Below are 22,159 nucleotides of genomic sequence, written 5' to 3'. Positions count from 1 at the left end.
GCGGTTTAGCAGGGAACTGCCATTGTTGGACCACAGAACAAACTGGTGGAAGAAAAAATCTTATTTCCAAAGGTCTCTACTCTTTAGACTTCTTACCGGGGGCGGTAGCTGGAAAGAAACTTAGGAATGCATAGGTACTGCTGGAAAAGTTTCTGGATTCAGTCAGATGTGTGGAGAATATTCAAAAGGTGAGGAATCTTCAGTTATAAGTCTCTATCAGAATAGAAATCTCTGGCGTTTACCACATTTGCAATCATTTCACATGTTCCTCCCAACCAACCTCAACCCTAGATGTACTTAGGTAAAACTCTACTATACAGGCAGATCCACTCATTACCTAAGCATTTAGAACAATAAATGCATTTATTAGGGTAAAGGTGAGCAACATTATTTTATTTTAATGGTACTCTCAATATTCTGCTAGGCTACTAATACTTTTAACAATCTGACTAATGTCATCCAATTCGTGCTTCATCTTTACACTAGATACTATAGTTCATGCTTAATGATGTTGTTCATACAAAGCAACTATTCACTCTGCAATGGAAACTATTCGATCTTAGGTCAGAACTTAACATCCTGTGATTCTGGACAAATCACTCAATATCCATTTACCTAAAAAACATATGTAATATATTCTTATGCTCATATAAAGCGATTAAATGTCTGTTCATCTTTTGTTTAAAAATGAACCATATCAACATGCTATTCTTCACATACAAATTGAAATAATCTCACAACTATTTTAAATTATCTCAATATTTAGCATGCAATTAGTCAACACAATGGAAATGGAAATCTAATAATAACAATTACAGGTAGTCTGGAAAAAAAATGTCACTTTCACAAAAAAACGTACTTCTGCATTGTTGTAAAAAGCTGTACTGTTTTTTTCTTGCACATCCTCTCCCCGTGCTGTGAAAAAAGTCAGGGGGTAGAAATCTTTATGTGCTGGCTGCTTTCCACTGGCCATCAACTTTCCTTCGTAAAACAATTCAGATGTATAACTGCAACCAAATTAAGAGTATGGTATATGAGAACATAGGAAGAGATATACAAACAATCATTTACTTTCAAAACCAAATAGGTTCAAAGAAAAGAGAGCAAATAGGCTTTCAAGAAGACCCAACTTGGATCATATCATATGAGTGAAACCACAAAACTAAGTATTAAAGAAATGTTTCCAAGAATAATTTAAGGTGCTTGGTTACAATATATCAGTATCACATTTTCATCCACTCTGAAATATGCAATAGAAAGGTTACCCATCTTTAGTGATGTTTTTCCTGCTGGATACTTGCTCCTTAAGTAGATTTTGCTACCTATAAATCTACACAGTCCGAGAGGATTTGAATTTTCAGTTGTACCATTCATCTGTACATGGTGGCGGGCAGGGAAGCATGGGCCACAAAGACACAAACATCATGATAAGAAATTAAGTTGGACCTTCATATAGCGCTTGCCAAAGTGGATTATTTGCTTGCTTTAGGCCAGACAAAAAACTGACAGAGCAATATAACCGGAATATAGCCTCAGACTACACACCACCTCAGAAAAAGGGAGACATGGTTGGAATAAAGTTTATAAAGTAATACAAAGTAATAAAAAAAGTTAATGTAATGTAAAATAAGGTAACTTTAACTGCTAATGTAAAAGTCTTTCAGCAAAGCAGTGAGCATGCAAACTCTTGAAGAGGAGGGCACTTCCCAGGTAACTAAAACCAGAAATGCTTGCAACAGAGCAAATGTGGCTACCTTGCCCTACACAGAATGGACCATGCTATTTTCACACAGTGTTGTCACAAAACAACCCATTAGTATTTTTGTAGACCAGGAACTTGATTAGCAGTTGCTTGTTAGTTCCGGACTTCTTCACACAATGAGTAAGGGCTCTTCTCAGTGTAACCTACGCTCAGCTCCAACAAACTGATCTCCACCTCTCCCAGATGGCCTCCTGAACCCAGGAGGGTCACATCTGTCAATACTTGGAACTCTGTGTGGAAAAAGAAGAGGGGTCTGACACGTATTCAATTGCGATTCCTCAGCCACCACTGTAGATCTTTTTCAGTGCCTGGACAAGGTTAGATAGATTTCCCTGATGTTGCACCCATTGGGACTTCAGGTCCTACTATAGAGCCTGCATTTGCCACAGGCATGCTTTACCTGCAGGAAGTCATGAATGCTAGCAGCCTCAGAGTTAGTCACACAGAAATCCAGGACAGAGGCTGAAACATCGGAATCATAACCTGAATACCCCTGACTTGTCATTCCGGAGGATAGGTACGGAACTTGACTCGATCAAGATAGTCTAATATGAAAGGGAGCGTCAGAGGGAGTCAGGTGGACTTTGGCATGTTGATCGTGAACCCCAGCGAATGCAGGTCTGTCATAATTTGGAGGTGGGCGACGACTGTCTGGGATGAGTCAGTCTTCAACAGCCAGGCAATGAGGTAGGGCAAGTCAGGCTCCCGAGCTTCTGCAGATGGGCTGCAACCACAGCCATTACTTTTGTGAAGACCCGAGAGGCGTTGGTGAGGCCAAATGAGAGCACAACAAAATAAAAATACTTGTGGCCAATCGTGAACCACAAGTAATGCCTGTGGGTGTGAAGAACAAGTTACTTACCTTTGGTAACTTTTTTTCTGGTGGATACAGTATCTGCCTGTGGAATTCCTCACCTTGTGAACATCCCCCTGCGTCAGCAACGTTCGGAAAAAAAAATTGTAGCACGCCGACGACGTCATAGGAGCACGGCATCGCGCGCGACTCCGACTGACGTCAAAGACTCCTTATTAGGCCTACGTCGGCGTGATGACATAAGTTCCGCCCTTTTTTCCGTGCCTTCGAGGCACCCGGACGGACCAATGACAGTAGATATATACATATACAGTGTACACAGTACATAATAATCAAGATAACACACATAGTGTGAAGACAATGCATGAAAAACACAATATATATACTATATATAAAAATACATTTAAACATTGCCATAAACTCAGATATAGAAGAGTGGACAACGGGGAGCCGGGTGGGTCAGTGAGGAATCCACAGGCAGATACTGTATCCACCAGAAAAAGCGTTACTGAAGGTAAGTAACTTGTTCTTCTGATGGATAAATCTGCCAGTGGATTACACACCTTGTGAATAGATTCCACAGCAGTCCCCACTCCCGGAGGAGGGTGTCCACTCTCCTATACCAGAAAATCCTGGAGGACTGAACGCGCAAAATGGTCGTCCCTCCTCACTTCGGTTTCCAAGCAGTAATGCTTTGCGAAAGTGTGGAGGGAGGTCCAAGTTGCCGCCCTACAAATATCCTCTACAGCAGTGGTCTTCAAACTTTTTGATGCCGGGACCCCCCCATCAAAATATTTTAGGCATAAGGACCCCCTCTTGACAAAAATTTGTAGAACCTAGTATTCCTTATCATTGACAACTATAAATGTTCTACAGAGAAACAGTAAATCTGTGGTTGCACCGCATTAGTACCAGTTTAACACCCAAATATAGCAATAAGCAACAAAAAGGTAACCAGTACAGTTTTACAGAGGGCCTTCTACAGAGCGGCAACACGTGTTGCTGCTTTTTAGTACAACATCCCTTTTTAGCCCATGAACTGTGTTCCATGCACTGAGTCACATCTGCAGTGCTATGCCTTCGCCTTGTTATGCTTAAAGGTGTGTTTGGCGGTGGGGGCCGTGGATGGATGGCTGCCCCCACCCTTCGTTCAATACACACTCATTGAAAAACGCACATCTCCTCGTGAGAATCAAACTGGATTGCCCTGATAGACCCCCACCCCCTCAAAAAAGCATTTGTGATGCCGCACCTTCAGTTCCGGAGGAAATAGGTTGTTTTAAATGGAGTATTTGTGTGTATTTGTATCTATATATGCACACATTTTGGGCACGTGGTGCTGTAAGTAAGAACATCCCTTGTTTGCTTAATTTGTAGCAATGCTTTACATAGTCAGTTTTGACACCCTCCCCAATTTACTCTTTCATTAACATTTGTGCTTCTTCCCACTCACTCCCCACCATAAAACCACTGACAATCTTTGCCGAGCATAACCAGGGGTTCTGCTTCCTAGGGTGCTCCTATCCCGATCTCCAAGCAAGGTCATATGCCGGAGTCTTACAATGTGTGTTTTCTTTCATTTCTGTTAATTTGCTCATTACTTCACCCCATCATTGTTGCTCCTCCGAGGACATGGGTGAAGAGCCGCCCTGTGCCCCTTTAGTTTTCTGACTTTAGATACAGTTCTCATGACCACAACCCCCACAGAGATATACACAGAATCCTAGCTAGAAGGACATATTTTTTAACTCAGGCAGTGTTCAGCGCTTGTTTGATATGGTGCATACCATCCACCCCGAGATAGTGGATAGCAGTAACGTCATTTCTTATCTAAACTGACCCCCCAACCCCTTCTTTTGTGTGCTGGCATGTGTGGGGGGGCATTTAAAAATGCAATTTTTTCAGAAGCCCCCCCCCCCCCCCAGGATAAGCCCCTCACAAGTTGCATTACTTTCCCCTTTTAACAATAACCCATAAAATGATTTCAAATGGTAAAGGCAGAGAGGGCACAAGCTGTTCCTAACGCAGGCAATGGGCCGTTTTCCCCCTTTATAAAGAATGCTGTCCGAGTTGTTTCTATTTTATATGCCCGAAGATGCCCTCGCCCCACTGCTGCCCTTCCCAGGATACTCACACCAGGATTGTGACAAAATCTTTTTTTTTCTCTTAAAGAAACGATGCTTAAATAAGCCCACCCCCTTCTCTATTTAAATTCTAAGCACTTCTAAGCACTTTGCACCCCAATATTGTCCCGTTCTAATGTCTCTTCCGATCGCATTTCAAGTGCTATTTTTTTTAAAATCCCTTTTCTCACATTCAATACAAACCTCAAAAACATGAAGTGAGTTGATCAGTTGAATGCAACTGCACTCTCCGAGAAATCAAATCCAGGCAGGCAGCTGAACACACCTTTCTGAAAGTGTGCTGCTGGCCTGAAAGAAATGCAAATGTTCACAACGAGTTAATCTGCAAATCCTTTACATTTGCAGATTAACTCGTTGCACACATTTGCATTTCTTTCACAGGCCAGCAACACACTATTAGAAAGGTGTCTTTAGCTGACTAAGATTCCCCAGCACAGGAGAGTCCCGGAAATAACCGTTTGGGAAGTTTTCTTTTATAAAATGAAGAGCGCGACCCCCTTCAAATGCCTCCACGGCCCCCCTGGGGGTCGCGCCCCACAGATTGAAGACCATTGCTCTACAGGAACAACCCTAGACAAAGCAGATGTTGATGACTTTGCTCTAGTAGAGTGAGCTCTTATACCTTCTGGAGGCTCCTTACCTGCTAGGGAGTAGCAGATCTTGATGCATAGTATAATCCATCTTGAAAGTGTGCGCTTGTGCACAGCTCTTCCTTTTCTGCAGCCAGCAAACCCAACAAAGAGCTGGTCATCCACTCGATAGTCTTTTGTCCTATCAAGATAAAAGCTCACCGCCCTCTTAGGGTCCAGGCAATGAAGTCTCTCCTCCTCCTTGGAAGGAGGAGGATAGAAGGTAGGGAGGGTAATAGACTGTCCTAGATGGAAGGGAGTTACCACCTTAGGCAGAAAAGCAGCCCTGGTCCTGAGAACCATTCGTTCAGCATGAATGGTCAAGAATGGGGGATTTGAACTAAGAGCCTGAAGCTCACTTACCCTCCTTGCCGCGGTAATCGCAATCAGGAAGACCGTCTTAAAAGATAAAAGTCTCAAGGGACAGCTATGTAAAGGTTCGAAAGGAGAACCCATCAGAAAAGTAAGCACCAAATTCAAGTCCATTTGAGGCACAATAACGGGAGTAGGAGGACATTTATTTGTTACACCCTTTAGAAACCTCAAAACAACCGGAGATTTAAACAAGGACGGCTGATCCGGCAGACAGAGAAATGCCAAAAAGGCCGAAAGATAACCTTTGACTGTAGCTACAGCAAACCCTTGTTGAGCTAGGAAAAGAGCAAACTGAAGTATATCAGACAAACGAGCCTTCAAAGAGTCAATAGACTTTTCTCCACACCAAGTAACAAACTTAGACCATCTGTAAGAATAGATTGACTTAGTGGAGTCACGCCTAGCAAATAGAATGACATCCAACACATCATGTGGGAGAGAAAAGGAATTCAGGTTGCCCCGTTCAATCTCCAGGCATGAAGGTGTAAGGTCTGGAGGTGGGGGTGTAGAACCTGCCCCTCCATCTGAGAGAGGAGATCTGCCCTGAGAGGGAGATGGAGCGGCGGGCACGAGGAGAGGTGGAGAAGATCTGTGTACCACACCTTTCTTAGCCAATCCGGAGCAACCAATATGACTTGGGCCCGGTCTTGACGTATCTTCCTCAGAACCCGAGGAATCAAGGGTATTGGAGGAAACGCGTAAAGGAGTTTTGTGTCCCAACTCAACTGAAACGCGTCCCCCAAAGCTCCCTGCATCGGATACTGGCGACTGCAGAATGAAGAACAGTGAGCATTCTCGCAAATGGCGAACAGGTCCACCTGAGGAGTTCCCCATGTCCGAATAACTACCTCTGGATGGAGCCTCCAATCGTGGTCGGCTGAGAACTGCCGACTGAGACTGTCTGCACGTACGTTCAGAACACCGGCCAGAGGATTTGCCATCAGACAAATCATATGGTCCTAAACCCAGGACTAGAAATGCAGAGTCTCTCTGCAGAGACACTGCGACCCCACTGCTCCCTGCTTGTTTACATACCACATCGCGGTGGTGTTGTCCGTCAGGACTTGAACCAACCGACCGCGAAGGGAAGGGAGGAAGGCCTTGAGTGCCAGACGTATCGCCCTCAACCATAGAAGGTTGATATGAAGCAACCTTTCCCTTGAAGACCAAAGATCTCCAGATCCCCCAGATGAGCACCCCACCCTACGGTGGATGCAATCCTTTATCACCGTGGCCACCGATGGAGGCAGATTAAAGGGCATTCTTTGAGACAGATTGCCTTCCACGCTCCACCAAGACAGATCTGCTGCAGTATCTCTGGAGATCCTGATTGACTCCCTGAGATCTCCGTTGTGCTAATACCACTGCATGCGGAGACACCACTGGAGTGCCCTCATGTGCCAGCGTGCATGGTTGACCAACAGAATGCAGGAAGCCATCAGACCGAGCAGACGAAGGACCTTCGGGACTGGAACGACCGCTCCATTGTAAAATAAAGGAATCATTTCCTGTATGTCGAGAATCCTTTGAGGTGGAGGGAATGCTCGACACACAGTTGTGTCCAGTACAGCACCTATGAACAGGTTTCGCTGGGAGGGCACCAGGAGAGACTTGGGCACATTTATTGAAAAACCCAACCTGTACAGCAACTGAGTTGTCTCTTGCAGATGATGGAGCACTTTCTCTGGAGACTCTGCTTTGATCAGCCAATCGTCCAGATAAGGAAATACTGGAATCCCTGACCTTCTGAGATGTGCTGCCACCACAGCCATCACCTTGCTGAAGACTCGAGGCGCAGTAGTAAGTCCAAACGTAAGGACCGCAAACTGGTAATGTTGCGATCCCACCGTGAAACGGAGATACTTTCTGTGCGACTTCAGGATGGGGATGTGGAAATACGCACCCTGCAAGTCGATCGACACCATCCAGTCTTCTCCCAGCAGCGCTTGAAGAACCTGAGCAAGGGTGAGCATCTTGAACTTCTTCTGTTTCAGGTAAAGGTTCAAGATCCTGAGATCTAGGATTGGACAAAGTCTGCCATCCTTCTTGGGAATCAGAAAATACCGGGAGTAGCATCCCTGACCCCACTCCTGCTCTGGAACCACCTCTATTGCACCCTTTCTTACCAGTGCCAGGACTTCCTCCTGCAGAAGCAATAGGTGGTCCTCCGTGCAAAAACCTTGGCAAGGAGGGTAATTTGAGGGAAACTCCCGAAAGGGAAGAGCATACCCATTCTCTACGAGATTGAGAACCCAAAGATCTGATGTAACCGATTCCCCATCCCGCAGTAAATAGGTAAGCTGGCCCCCCACAGGAACCGCATGATCCGGAATGGCGGATCTAGGGCTGCTTTGCTGTTGTAGGAGGAGGGTGGGCAGAAGAGGAGGAAGTGGAGGAGGAGGAGGCCTGACGTCCACGAGGACGAGCTCTTTGTCTGCCCCTATATGACCTATATAAAGGATTTTGCTGCTGCTGCTGTGCCTGCTTATAGGGAAGAAAAGAAGATCTTCCGAATCCCCTGTATCTTCTGCTCACAGAGCCTCTAGGCGGCAAACCCAAAGACCTGGCCGTTGCCCTGCTGTCTTTGAACCTTTCCAATGCAGCATCAGCTTTTTTACCAAAAAGGCCTGAGCCATCAAGGGGCAACTCCATTAAAGCAGCCTCAACATCTGTAGAGAACTCAGAAGTCTTTAGCCAGGCAGCTCTTCTAGTGGCAATCGAAGATCCCATGACTCTAGCCACTGAATCTGCTGTGTCCATACTGCTCTGTATGACCTGCCGAGCAGCAGCCTGCGTGTCAGACACTACTTCTTTAAAAAATGTCCTGTCTGCCTCAGGAAGCTTAGGAGACAACTGTTTAACAGTATCCATGAAGGCATGGATATAATGACCCAGTAAACAAGTGGCATTTGTAGATTTTAGGGTAATGCTGCCTGATGAAATTTTTTTTTTTGCAGATTGGTCCTGCTTTTTAGAATCCTAATGACCAGGTACCTGAGGAAAAGCACCTGCAGATTTTTTAGAGCAGGCAGCTTGTACTACTAAACTCTCTGATAAGGGATGAGTAGACAAAAAGTCAGGGTCACCAGGAGCCACTCTATAACGCCTTGCAACGGCCTTAGAAACTGCAGGAGCCATAAGAGGTCTACTCCATACCTCCAGGATGGGATCAGTTAAGGCATCAGTAAATGGAAGTATAGGCTCAACCACAGATGATAAAGAATGGAGGACTTCAGTCAGAATGTTCGACTTCTACTAAGCAGATGGCAATGCCAAATTCAGCAGTTCTGCAGCCTTTTTAATTACCACATGGTAGGGAGCCACATCTTTAGAAGGAGCATCAGACACCGTGGCTAACCCCCAATCAGGAGACAGTTCTAGACCACTTGCATCTCGCTGATCATCAAAATAATCCTCCTGTTCTTGAAGCTCACCTCCAAAGGGCGCTGTGCTTCACGCCTCGACCTCTCTCTTCGAATCCGGTATAGACTCCGAAGGCGCCGGAGCCGGCGTCGAACGGGGAACTGGAGCCGGCGTCGAACATGGAGCTGGAGCCAGCGTTGAACTTCGAGTTGGATCTCGAGGTCGGTCCGTAGCCGGTGAAGCCGTAAACGGCGTTGATGACTTTCGCGGAGCCGAAAAATGCCAAGGTTGAGCCGGAGACGGCAGAAACGGCGCCAGAGCATAAGCTTGGGGAACCCTCAAATTGTATGCCAAAGGACCCATGGGACCAGCCGATGCTCCAGAGGGGTACATGGCTCTCGCATAAACACCATACATGGCGTTTAAAAAATGCAAAGGATCCTGTCCCGGACCCGTAAAAGGAGGATACGAACCCCACCGGCTGCTCCTGAGGAGGCTGCACCGGAATCGACTCCTCATGTTCCTCGGGTTGGTGTACCGGAGTCGTCGAGTCTCGAGGAACAGGAACCTCTTCCTCCTCATGTTCAGAAGACTGAGACGGATCCGGAGACAGATTCGACACTGGAGCCGGTGAATGCTTCTGCGACTCCAAAGGCAAGGCCTCACCTTCAGGATTCAGATCTGGAGAGGGAGATACCATGTCCTTACGATGCCTTCTAGAAGACTACTTCGAATCCTACTTCGTTTTCGAATCCGATCCTTTTCCCGAATGGTGCCTTGAACTATGCTTCCTTCTCTTATGCTTCTTCTTTGATGATCTGGAAACATGTCCCGAAGTCGACTTCGAAGCCGACCTCGACCTTGACTTCGGGCGTGTCTATCTCGACCTCGAAGTCTTCCTGGACTCCTTACCCTTTAATTTAGTAACAAGGAGTTTTGCCTCACATTCACGAAGAGCCTTCATATTCATCTTCAAACAGGATCGACACCCCTGGATGTCGTGAACCGAACCCAGGCACCATAGACCGTCCTCATGCGGGTCTGTGATGGACATCATCTTTCCGCATGCACCACACGGTTTAAACCCAGTCTTCTTCGACGACATCACAACAGAAGACAGTGACACCGAAAAGATACAGAAAACTCCCAATAGTAACAAAGTTACTACTAACACAACAGAAGATCCCTCGAAACAGTTAGCGTCGACGACGCGGAAAAAAGGGAACCGATTTCATCACGCCGATGTAGGCCTAATAAGGAATCAGTGACGTCAGTCGGAGTCACGCGCGATGCCGTGCTCCTATGACGTCGTCCACGCCAGCGTGCTACAAAATAATTTTTTGAACATTGCTGGCGCAGGGGGATATTCAGAAGGTGAGGAATCCACTGGCAGATGTATCCATCAGAAAGTTGGGGATATGGAAACACGTGTTCTGCAGGTCTAATGATACCATCCACTCTCCAGGATTCAGGGCAGACAGGACCCGAGCCATTGTGAGCATCTTGGATTTCTCTTTGTTTAGAAAATATCTGAATCGGCGCAGTTCTAGTACAGGGTGGAGGCTTTTTTCCTTTGGTACCAGCAAATTGCGCGAATAACAACCTTGCCCTATCACTGGTGTAGGCACCCTCTTGATGGCTCTTTTTGCCAAAAGAGCCCGCATTTCCTCACTAAGCAAGAAGAGATGATCCTCAGACATTCTTGAGATGATGGGATGGGTGGAAGTGTTTTCACACTCCTGGATGATTTGAAACGGACACCTGTCAAATGTAATCATCAACCACTGGACAGGTGGCGCCTGATAGACATGTTACCTTCAGTAATGCTTTATTTGGTAGACTATCTAGCCGCTGATTCCTTAACCAAGAATTATCTCCAGCTCTAAGACTGGATGCAGAAATGTTTTCAAGTAGCCCAGCATGCCGGTAGCTGCCGTCGTTCGGCACCATGTGGTGTTGGTGGCGCCGGGAATGACATGCGCACTGCCTATGGAAACACCCCTTCAGCGAGCAGAATCAGTTTATTTTTGCAACTTTGCACGGCAGAAGAGCAGTGCCAAGGAGGGCATGGACACTAGTGTTAAAACTAGGGCGCTGAATTAGGAAAGTCCTGTCCCTGAAAATCCATTTGCAAAGAGGGGAGGAATGGTAAGGGATCTGAACCTAAATAAAGCCTCTACCAGACAAACCGTTTCCAAAAGTAACTTGTCCATCTGATACAGACTTTTAGCAACAGATTCCTTACCTTAGACTAACATTTTATTTATTTAAAGAGTTTTAAATAGCGCTGGCTAGACCCGAAGGTATCAGAGCGCTTTACATGAGAATCAACAATGTAACAGAAAAAGATCAACAATTACACATTACATAAAAAAATAGGCAATACATTAGGAGAGGAGAGAGAAAAGTAGTGGAGGTGGCAGGGGAGGTGAGAAAGGGAGGATAAGGGAAAAGACAATTAGGAGAGACGAAAGGAAGTCTGTCTAAAGACCGACTGGGTAGGTGACGACCAAGGAGGGAATCCACGGCCCATCTCCCCTATCGCTAAACCAGGTAGCTCCATCGGGCATCAGAGAAAATAGTTCAGTCTTAAGTGGTGAGGGAAGAAGTTCCCAAAAAAACAAACAAGGTGGGGACAAGGGGCTAGGGCAGGTGAGGGCAAAGGACAGAAGTTGGAAGGAGTAGGAGTGAAAGGGGACAAGACCGGGAAAGCAGGAATGAGAGATGGGGGAGAGGGGGGGAGACAGCCCAGAAACCGAGTGAGTAGGCGACAGCACGAGGAGTTAATCGACTGGCAGTCTCCCCTAAATTCAAAGAGACTTATATAGTGCTGGCTAGACCCGCAGGTATTAGAGCGCTTTACATGAGAATCAACAATGTAACAGAAAAAGATCAACAAATACACATTCCATCAAAAAATAGGCAATACATTAGGAGAGGAGAGAAAGGAGAGAGAAAAGTAGTGGAGGGGGCAGGGGAGGTGAGAAAGGGAGGATAAGGGAAGAGACAACTAGGAGAGACAAAAGGAAGTCTGTCTAAAGAAAGACTGGGTAGGCGACGACCAAGGAGGGAATCCACGGCCCATCTCCCCTATCGCTAAACTAGGTAGCTCCACTGGGCATCAGACAAAATAGTTGTCTCAAGTGTGCAGCAGTACTTTGCAGGGAGGGAGGAGTAAGGGGGGTGGGGGGGGGGAGAGGTTATTGCCATTCTCTCACCCAGGCGCTCGGGAGTAGAGCAGTCCCTGTAAGCGCATTGGGCCACATCTCCAAGACTGTAGGCAGCGCGGAAGGAGCCGCCATCCAGTTTCGCGCTGGGGAACCGGGCGGGGTGCTCACCTCAATCCTGGGACTGTAAGTAGGTCACCTGGCAATTAGCCCCCCCTCCCGCAGTGTGATATGAGCGCACACACGGCACCAGCACCGTACAGTGCCTCGAAGCGGCGTATTAGGCAAGGGCGCAAATTACAGCGGGGTCAAGGAACGCACTCGGTATGCAGGAGCAGGCGCCAGTAAGCTGGAGTTTGAGGCTGCTGCCCTGATGCGGGAGCTCCAAGCAGCCGAACGGGATGATTCAGTTGCTGTCCCCGGTCTTAATTCTTGGCGGGCCGCCCAATTTGACTCTGTGGCGTTGCGGGTGCCCCACCGCACGTACCTCCGTGCAGAACTTGGGAGCAAGGCTCCTGGTCTCCGGATCTGACAAACAGCCTCTCTTAGCCGCGCGGGTCGCATCTGCGTAGGAACTGAATTACTAGTTGAGCTGAAAGCCTATCGTGCAGAGGAAGCAAGTAAACAGTTCATTTCAAGATCAGTCTTAGGCTATGGTAGTTTACCCTACTTCACTTTGCACACCTGGAGGCTCCAGTCTTCCAGTGTGACCCCAACATCTAGTTTGTCAGCTTAGTTTCCTTCCCGGTTACTCCGGACTTCTTGGCACTAGTAGTTAGATGGCCTTTCCTTTACATCCCACTTACCACTAGGAAATAAATGCATGCTTCAAAGTGTACAACTTCCTTTACTCTCAACTCTGCGTTGTGGCAGGACAGCACGGAAACAGCAACTTTTTATAAGCTCATCCAACTTTAACAGTGTTCCTCTTGAGCACTTCTGGCGAGCATTCAACTAGTCCTGCACTATTCATCCACCCCTTATTGTCTTTGGTGAATGGTTCCCTACTCTGCATCAGCACAAAAGGACTGTACCCAGTGAGAGAAGGTGTCAATCTGTATGTCCACTACATTTTCTTCAACTCCACCTCTTTTTATTTTCACAAGCTGTTTGGATGTTGCCTTGTATTACCCGATTAAATCTCTCCACTGCTCCTTTCTCTGCTGGGTGATATACAGAAGTATAGACATGATTCACCCCATTTCTTTTATAAAACTGTTTACCTTAGAAGCTGTAAAATGAACACCATTATTACTCAAATGTTTCCTCTGCAGCCCTTCTCTTAAAAATACTACTTTCAGAAATGTCACCACTGTATCCGCATATGCCTTTTGCACCACGTCCAAATCCACCCATTTGCTAAAGTAGTCAATTAGAACAATAATGTAAGAAACCCAAGCAATTGCTCACTGACCCTCCAGGGAGATGTTATTGCCACCAAGAAGGATGTCTTGATGGTAAGGATTCCCAGATGACAGCTGTGCAACGGCTCAAAGGGTGTACACTTTAGGGACATTAGAACCAGATTCATGGCCAATTGGGGCATGATGAAAGGAGAGGGAAGAAACATGTTGCAAACCTTTAAAAAATATATGTACAATAGTGTATTTGAAGAGTGTTGGCTGGTCAGGCAACCACAGAAAAGCTAATATAGTAGAAAGGTAACACTTTATGGTTCCCAGAGCAATGCCCTGCTAGGCAAATGAAAGAATAAAGAGAAGAACCAGACAAAGGGGAGCAGGGAGGGGATCATCTGATTTTCTCCACAACATGCCACAAACATGTCCCAAGGACAGGAGTATACTGTTTAGATGGAGGGATGCCTGGCTGCCAGAAAAACCTCACAGACTTTGGGCGGAAGGTTAAAAGCGGTCAACTGTCACAGCTCAATTTCCACACGGAGCATTGAAAGGTTCAGGTGGAGTACCTTCCCTGCTTCTGTGACAGAAGATCCTCCCAAAGGGGCAGTCTGACCGAAGGAGCCATGCTCATCAGCTCGGAATACCAAACTCTCCAGTTCACAGCCACAAGGATGACTTAGGTCCTGTCGTTCAAGATCTTCTTGAGAACTCTGGGCAGAAGTGGTATGGGTAGAAATGAATACAGAAGGCCTGAGCTCTACTCAAGGCGACAAGCTTTTCCGAGACAGAGCTGCCTTGGAAACTCCGCAGGCAGAATTGCTGACATTGCCAGTTCTCAGCGGTGGCAAACAGATCTAACCAAGGCTCTACCCACTGCTGCAAGAGACCTTGCACCACCTGCGGTTGGAGGCAAAAATTCGTGATTTGCTAGGCATCATCGGCTAAGTTCATCCGCTCTGGCAGTCAGAGATCCCGCCAGGTGCTGAACCAACAGGGAACATTCAAGCCATGTCCAGAGACATAGAGCCTCTCGACAAAAGGTCCACGACCCCAGCCTGCCCTATTTGTTGCAGTACAACATGGCGGTGGTGTTGTCTGCGAACACCTCCTACACTATGCTTCCCTTGATGGAGGGTTTCCGCCGGAACTCTTTAAAATCATATGGTCTAAGGTTGAGGGCCGATGCTTAAATTGTATACTGCTGCCAAGAAAGCAGGCGGGCTGCCAAGGGATTTTAGGGAAGCTACGATCATAATGATATACAAGGCGGGTAAGGCACCAGTTGACTGTGCCTCCTACAGGCCAATATCCTGTTAAATGTGGAGAGAAATATTCTAGTGAGAATTCTGGTGAACGAGAACCGTCTGGTGCAGGTGGTAGATTTCCTGGTGGCCGCAGATCAGTCTGACTTTATGCCACATAGCACCACGAGGCATAACCTGAGACGATTGTTCGGCTCCGGTTGTATCGACGAGGTGGTGGTCCTCTTGAATCTGGACACAGATAAGTCATTGGATTCCTTGGAATGGTCGATGGCAATTCTCAGCAAGAAGGGGTTTGGCCCAAATTCCGTCCTGGATCGGAATATTATACAAGGATCCTGGGGCATGAGCGCTCTTGAGAGAATTTGTGTTGCACAGCGGTACCAGACAAGAGTGTCCGCTGTCAACTCTGCTTTTAGTGGAGGCACTGGAGCCCCTAGCGGCTTGGATCCACACAGATGCGTTGATGTAAGGCCTCGGCTGGGATCCAGGGTGGGCTTCACGCTGATGACCTCCTGTTCTATCTTGCAGACCCACAGCACTCCATACCAAGAATTTTGCATATCCTAGAAATATTTGTGTCCTATGCCAGGTTCAGTATCAAACTGCATAATTCGTTTGCATTTCTGCTGGGAGAGGGTGGGCTGGATTACAAACGGGATAAATCTTTTAGGTGGAAGGCTCCAAGCCTTGGATCGCTATGCTGCTCTTCAGTAATGTGGCCCCAATAGTGGCGCGGAATATGGTGCCAGAAAAGCTAATGTATAGAGTGCGAGGGTGACAGCACAAGTTCAATAAAATATGGTGCCTGTGGATTGAAGCAAGAGACATAATGGCTGACAGGCCAAGTTGAGAGGATGGTAGTGGGACACAGGAGCCGGGGAAGATGTGAATGAGAATGGAGGTCGAGCAAGAGGAAGATCTTTTCTGTATTAGAACGTAACAGGTTCTAGGCCCAACCTGGGAGTATTGTGGGATAAAGGGATGCTGTTGGTAGTAAGCTTGACCACATACCTCTTATTGTTGGGGGTGTTTGTTCTGCTGTTTTCTTTGAATTGAAACTCAATATTTATTTTAAAAAAAGATCTGGTTGGGGCAAGGAGAGGGTTCTGCTGCTGACCCAATTGCGGTTCATTAACCACCACTGCACATCTTTCGCAATTCAGTTTGAGAGCTGGACCATGTCCGAGAGATTTCAGCGATGCTGCGGCCACTGGAACTTCGTGTCCCAATGCAGTTCCCGCATCCGCCAGCAGGCATGTGCCACAAACAGGACGGAGGAGGCCATGAGGCCCTGCAGCCTCAGAGTTAGTCTCATTGAAATCCAGGACTGGTGCTGAAACAGATCATATCCTTAATATCCTGGCCTCGCTGTACAGGAAGATAAGCCTGAAACTGCACTGTGTCTAGAACAGCTGGAGATGAAAGTGAGCATCTGGGGAGCAAACAGGGTTAACTACGGCACATTTATATTGAACCTTGACGAGTGCAGGATGCCCACCATAGTCTGGAGGTGGGGGCAGCCTGGGGTGAGCCAGCCTTCTATCAATGTGAGTGGTGACTAATTTTATATGATTTTGTATATTCTCTAAACTCCTGGATACACTGCAATTTGAGAATACTCATATGAGAATTGATCTGCAGTCGCGATGGGTTTCCGCGGTTCATGTGAGTATTTAAAGGACGATTTATAGACCTTGAGGCTTCCAAGTCTGCAGGCTGGAGTTACACCACACGCGGGATGCCGGCGTTTCGATAATCACGGTAATTGATACGGGTGGTGCTGTGTGTTATTTGCCGGTCGTGCAGTAGGCTCTGATTCGACCCCTAACTATGTCCGTCTGTTGGCGTTCTGGGTGGCATTTTATCATGAAATAGGACGTATTTAGAAACCGCCATCTCATAGCTGCCGTATTTCATCGTCTATAAGTGTAAGTATCGGTGTACAAATGGTGTGCTTGACTAACTGAACAAATATGAGATTTAGCCAGTGATTATTGCTACTTATGTTCGCAGGTGGCAGATTTTAAAGATACTGAACGGAGGTCTGATATACGTACCGCGTGTGTATAGTACGGAGTTTAGTATAAAGATGTGAGTATACTTTCACCTCTACTATAGAACGATGTTGCCAAAGGAGGCATATCGGTATCTTTGACTAATTGGTTATTGTTCCTTTTTTGTAGTTTATACTGCAACCGTCATTTTAACCGTTAATACCCATATGCGGACTAACCAGAGATATCGATCCTGGATTTGTGCATATATAAGCAGTGTGCAAGGTGGGTTTACCTGCGCATATGTCGGTGTACGTATAGCGTCTTTTTTTTGTTAACGTTTCTGGGCTGTAAATATAATACATGCCTTCATGCATTTATCTTTGAATTCATAGGCTGCTGTTTTAGAGAAGTTTCTTCTCGCAACACATGTGGCATTTGAAGGACGTACGAGGTACCTACCCTGAAGAATTGATTTTGAGAATTATTACGCAAGGTATGTGACCGGATATAATAGGTTATAGGTGTCTTGTTATTAGGGTGGTCCTGTTGGTTCCCCTTAGCAATTGACCTTCCAGGATGAACTCATTTATATCCCTTTGAGAATAGTAAAAGGATAATTATGCCTCTATTATTGGATTTTATTCGTTGACCTCTTGGATAAATATTGAGCTCCAGTTTAAAAATGAATTTAGGCTGAATTCTAATATGTATCTCACTGCAAATATGTTTAATAATAAATGAACATGTATGAAGTTCTAGAGGAGAATATTTGAATGTGTATTACGTTAGAGATAGATTTATCCTTCAAGGAAGGAATATCAGAAATATTCTTCTTGCTATTACAATCTATTTTCTTGTTCTAACACTATGATAATTTGTTTGAGATAATATATTTGTGCTGATTTGATGTTCTAAAACCTGTAACTTGTATTCTGTCCTGTGAACAAATGTTCTGTGATACTTCTAACAACAGCTGAAGCAATGTAATTGTGAGATGTGCTTTATAGATTGTTCATTGTATATATGCATTTTATTAAAAATAATTTATTTTTTAATTACAGAATTAATAGGGAAGACAATATATGTATACCTGATGAAGGTGGCTTTAATAGAAGGTCCGCCGAAACGCGTCGACGCTTAAGAAAAAGGAGGATTGTGCTATATACTAATTGAAGACAATTCTGACGCTTTGGTGAATTGATTTTTTGTTTGGTACCTCCTTTTTACCAAATAGGAATTTGAGTGTTTCCTTATTTTAATTGTCTGTCCCCTGTTTTAATCATATTTTTAATTATTTTGTAATATATTCTAATATGAATAAACTGTTCAGCATATTCTTATAAGTTGGTCTATGTTTACCTGTTGCTTCACTAATAGAGTATCACGTTAGTATTTGTTGTTTGTGTACATGTGTCTTGAGAAAATATGTTCCAACAGTAAGGTGTCCCAAAGGGAATATTTGTTTGACGAAAGTCTATTGTGGTACTCCATCCCTTTGGTTGTGGGGGCTTTTATTAGAGATAAACTGGTCTACTCCAGTGCAGGAGCCCTTGGCTCCCGCTCTGGCACAAAACCACACATAGGACAGGGAAGCGACCACGCCAGGGAGGTGCCATGAGTGCTACAGGTGGCTGTTAGAATCTGCCATCTTGAAATCAAAACGAGCAGAGGCCCCTCGGAGAATCTGACAGGTCAGACCACTAGAGTAGTGTCCCTGACCCCCAACAGGTGGGTTACCACAGAAGGGCTGTCCAACCCCCTTCCTGGGTTACTTAAGGGCTCCCCTGAGAGTGGGACTCTAGATTAGTCTGGACCAAGGATTCCACTGCAAGACTCATCTTCATGATCATCCACAAGACTCTTGTGCTGCTGGACACTGCTGCTGTGCTTGGCCGGTCTCAAGACAATACGGCTTCTGGTTGGAAGGATTCTACTGCAACTTTGCCTCTGTGCTTTGCAAATATCCTGCAACATCTGTGGCTGTCCATCCTCTAGAGTCACAAGGACTCTATGTGCATTAGGTACAGCTAGAAGGAATCGCCCTCAGAGTGAAGGCATCACTTTCCTGCAGCCGCAGGCACTTCAACGTCAATGACCGGTCTGTAGATCTTGCTGTCCCACGAACTCTTCATGGCTCTACACCACAGGTGAAGAGCCTTATGAGTGCCAAACAGGTATGGCCTGGCTTCTTCAAGGCCCAGACAACAGCAAAGGCCTCCCTCTATATGGCTGAACAATGTTTCTCTCTGGGGGTCAACTTTCTGCTTACAAAGTAACTGACTGATCCTGGCCTTCTTCACTAAGTTGTGGCAACACTGCCCCTATTCCTATCTCATAGGCATCTGTCTGAAAAATAAATTATTTAGAGTAGTCAGGACTCAAAGGCTTCTTGACAGCTAGTTGTTCAATTCACCTTCCTAGGCATCTTCTTAGAGGTGAGGTCATTTAGGGGAGTCACAATGGACCCATACCCCTTAACAAATCTTCTGTAGCACCCAGTTAGACTTAGGAAAGCTCTGACCCGAGTCTGTGAAGTGGGAGCAACCCAATCCACAATGGTTTCGATTTTGCTCTCCAATGGCTGAAATTGTCCTCCACTTACCAGGTGGACCAAGTATATATCCTTACTCTGCCGTAACTGGAAATTACTGGTGTTGATAGTGAGGGCTGCCTTCGCATGGCCCAATACATCCCTGAGGTGTGGCTGAAGACAGATTTATCTAGATATGCAGCATTGAAATCTTCCAGACCTGACAAAATGATTCACCACCCCTTGACCTTCAGGTAAACAACAATCAATCTCATGTCATGGTGGTGGGTAAACGACCAAAGGCTGCTAAAATAAAACACTTTACCTGTAATGGTGAGGAGGTATCCAGGGTCCCGGTATTCTCATACCTGGGTGTTATTTTTGATGAAAAGACTACCTGGGCCCCCCCAACTTCAAGCAAAAGGTATAGCTGTTACTAGATCTTACTCAGGGCTAATGAGCTTCGCCAAACGACTGGGGTCCCGTCCCACTGAGGCCCTTCTAACAGTCTATAAATCCAAATGCCTTTCAATAGCATTATATGGTGCATCATTATGGGGCACTTTGCCACAAAATAAAATGCAGACCATAGAGAATACATTTTTAAGATCCCTTCTACCAGTCCCCCAATCAACCCCTGTATTCTCAATACATTCAGAGTTAGGACTTGGTTACATCTCTGACAAGATACAATTAGCCCCATTAATTTGCTGGGCTAAAACATGGTTGAATAACGAAATCACTCTTAATCACACCATCCTTAGTGATTGCATGGCTCTAGATAGAGTAAATAAAATCCCCTGGTTAGTATACATTAAGAACACTCTATGTAGATTGGGTCGGCCAGTTCTATACACTTCACCAAATCTGATGCATAAGGGTGATGTTAACTGGATCAAGGAGAGCTTTCAGGAATTAACTATGCAAGAACGGGAAGCAGTGGAGGTTCTAAAACCCAACATCAGAGCAAATTACTTGCTTCTGACCACTCCAGCAATTGAACCCTACCTACGGATAGTTACTATCCCGTTCCATCGACACCTGCTGGTTAGATTCAGATTTAACATTATACAGTTCTCCCTGGGCAACTATCCAGTATGGGGAAAACCCGACCAGTCTATCCCCTGCAGCTGTGACAATTTTTCTGACCAATCACTAATGCATTTTATTATGTTTGTGATCATTTTTCTAAAATCAGAAAACAGTTTTTGCTTCCACTACTGAGAGAGGCGGGTTTCACACAAGTGCGTCCCGCATTATTGTATTTACAACTGTTGGGTAGTGTTAAGGTGATCTTTGGGGTCGCAAGTTTTCTGGTTGCTGCTATGCGTAACAAGGCAAAAAGGTTGGATGATGGACAATCTCGAGGTGTGATCTCATTTTAATTAACTTTTTATCCATTTGTATGAGGTGTCTTTATTATTTTAATCATTTTTAATAGTACATTTATGAAAATGAACTGACTCTTTATATATGAATCGTCTGTTTTTTATGTAAAATGCTATGTGATTGCTTTTATGATTTTAATTAATCGAATAAAGCTGATTTGACTTGACTTGATTCACCACCCTCTGAAATGTGGCACAAAGTATGACTTGTATGGACATATTAAGATAGGCATAAGATTCATATAGCCCTACTATAGGGAAGACATCTGGAAGTGGAGGGGATATCTTGATTTACTCTTAAATGAAGCTGCCATAGATCACTAACAAACTAATATACTTATGCCAGGGGGACTGCAATATTTGTAAAACAGGGCACTCCTTTCCAGCTCCTGTACTAGTCAAATGATGCACAGGGCCGATATAATATAGTTCAAGCACTCATAGGTGATAAACACATTACTCTAATCAACAGTTATAGGCCTAAATAACGATGACCCAGAATTACTGAGGAGACTATAGGCTGAATGTATTGTGCTCTCTCCACAAACCATAACGGGGAAGAGGGGGCGGGGGGAGGGCGGGGGCAAATTTAAACTAGTATTAGACAGATTGACTGCTCGAATGAGGAGAACTGTGTGCACCATATGGCAGCCACAGCGTTGAGGGGTATCATGGAAGCAGGTGACCTGGTGGACATCTGGAGAAAGAGATTCCTAGACGACATGAAAGGGAAACAATTCTACTGCATACAGGACCTGGGTAGGACGAGGCTACTGAGTGGGTGCATGTGACATTTGCAGATGGACCTGCTGGAAATGGCCAGTTGCCATACACATTATCAGACCACGCGCCAGTCAGTCTGGTAATAGAGCTTAATGCATCCAAATACCACACATTAACATGGTGTTTACTCGGTTCTGCCTTGCTAGACACTTTTTTTAAGGACCAGACTGCAATGGAGAGCTTCTTTAAAAGGAATGAACTAACTGTAACCTCGGCAGGCACAATGAGGGAACCTTTTAAGGTATATATGCGAGGAACCTGTAGGGCTATGGAATTTGTCAAGCACATACTCAAAAGCGACTTAAGCGCACTCAAGACTCCACATATACGCCAGCAAAAAACCCAGTCCCTTGCCGATATGAGAAACCTACTTACTGAATGTACAGAGTTGGAGGAATAAGGGGTCAACATTTACATGAGCATGCTACAGCCCAGAAATATGGAGAGGCTATTAGACCGAGCAGAATGCTAGCCTCCTCACATAGACCTTCGGAAATCTCCACAGGACTAAACCGTACTGCTGGGGAATGGCGGTGTACTCAAATAAGAAGCTGAGCATATCCTGACTGAGTTTATGGCAT

At 45.5% G+C, this 22,159-nt stretch overlaps 1 protein-coding gene across 2 annotated transcripts in view; it reads right to left on the bottom strand.

The window, feature by feature from the left end:
• HELZ (helicase with zinc finger) overlaps positions 1 to 22,159 on the bottom strand; it is a 1,742,088-nt gene that overhangs the window by 686,524 nt on the left and 1,033,405 nt on the right. For both annotated transcript variants that reach the window (XM_086930935.1, XM_086930936.1), the window contains exon 20: positions 860 to 1,007. In XM_086930935.1, coding sequence (XP_086787061.1) covers positions 860 to 1,007 — 148 coding nt within the window. The remainder of the gene's footprint in view (positions 1 to 859; positions 1,008 to 22,159) is intronic.

This window comes from Lissotriton vulgaris, chromosome 7 (assembly GCF_964263255.1).
Source record: "Lissotriton vulgaris chromosome 7, aLisVul1.2, whole genome shotgun sequence".
Taxonomy (NCBI): Eukaryota; Metazoa; Chordata; class Amphibia; order Caudata; family Salamandridae; genus Lissotriton; species Lissotriton vulgaris.
This window is presented reverse-complemented; position numbering and strand designations above follow the sequence as displayed.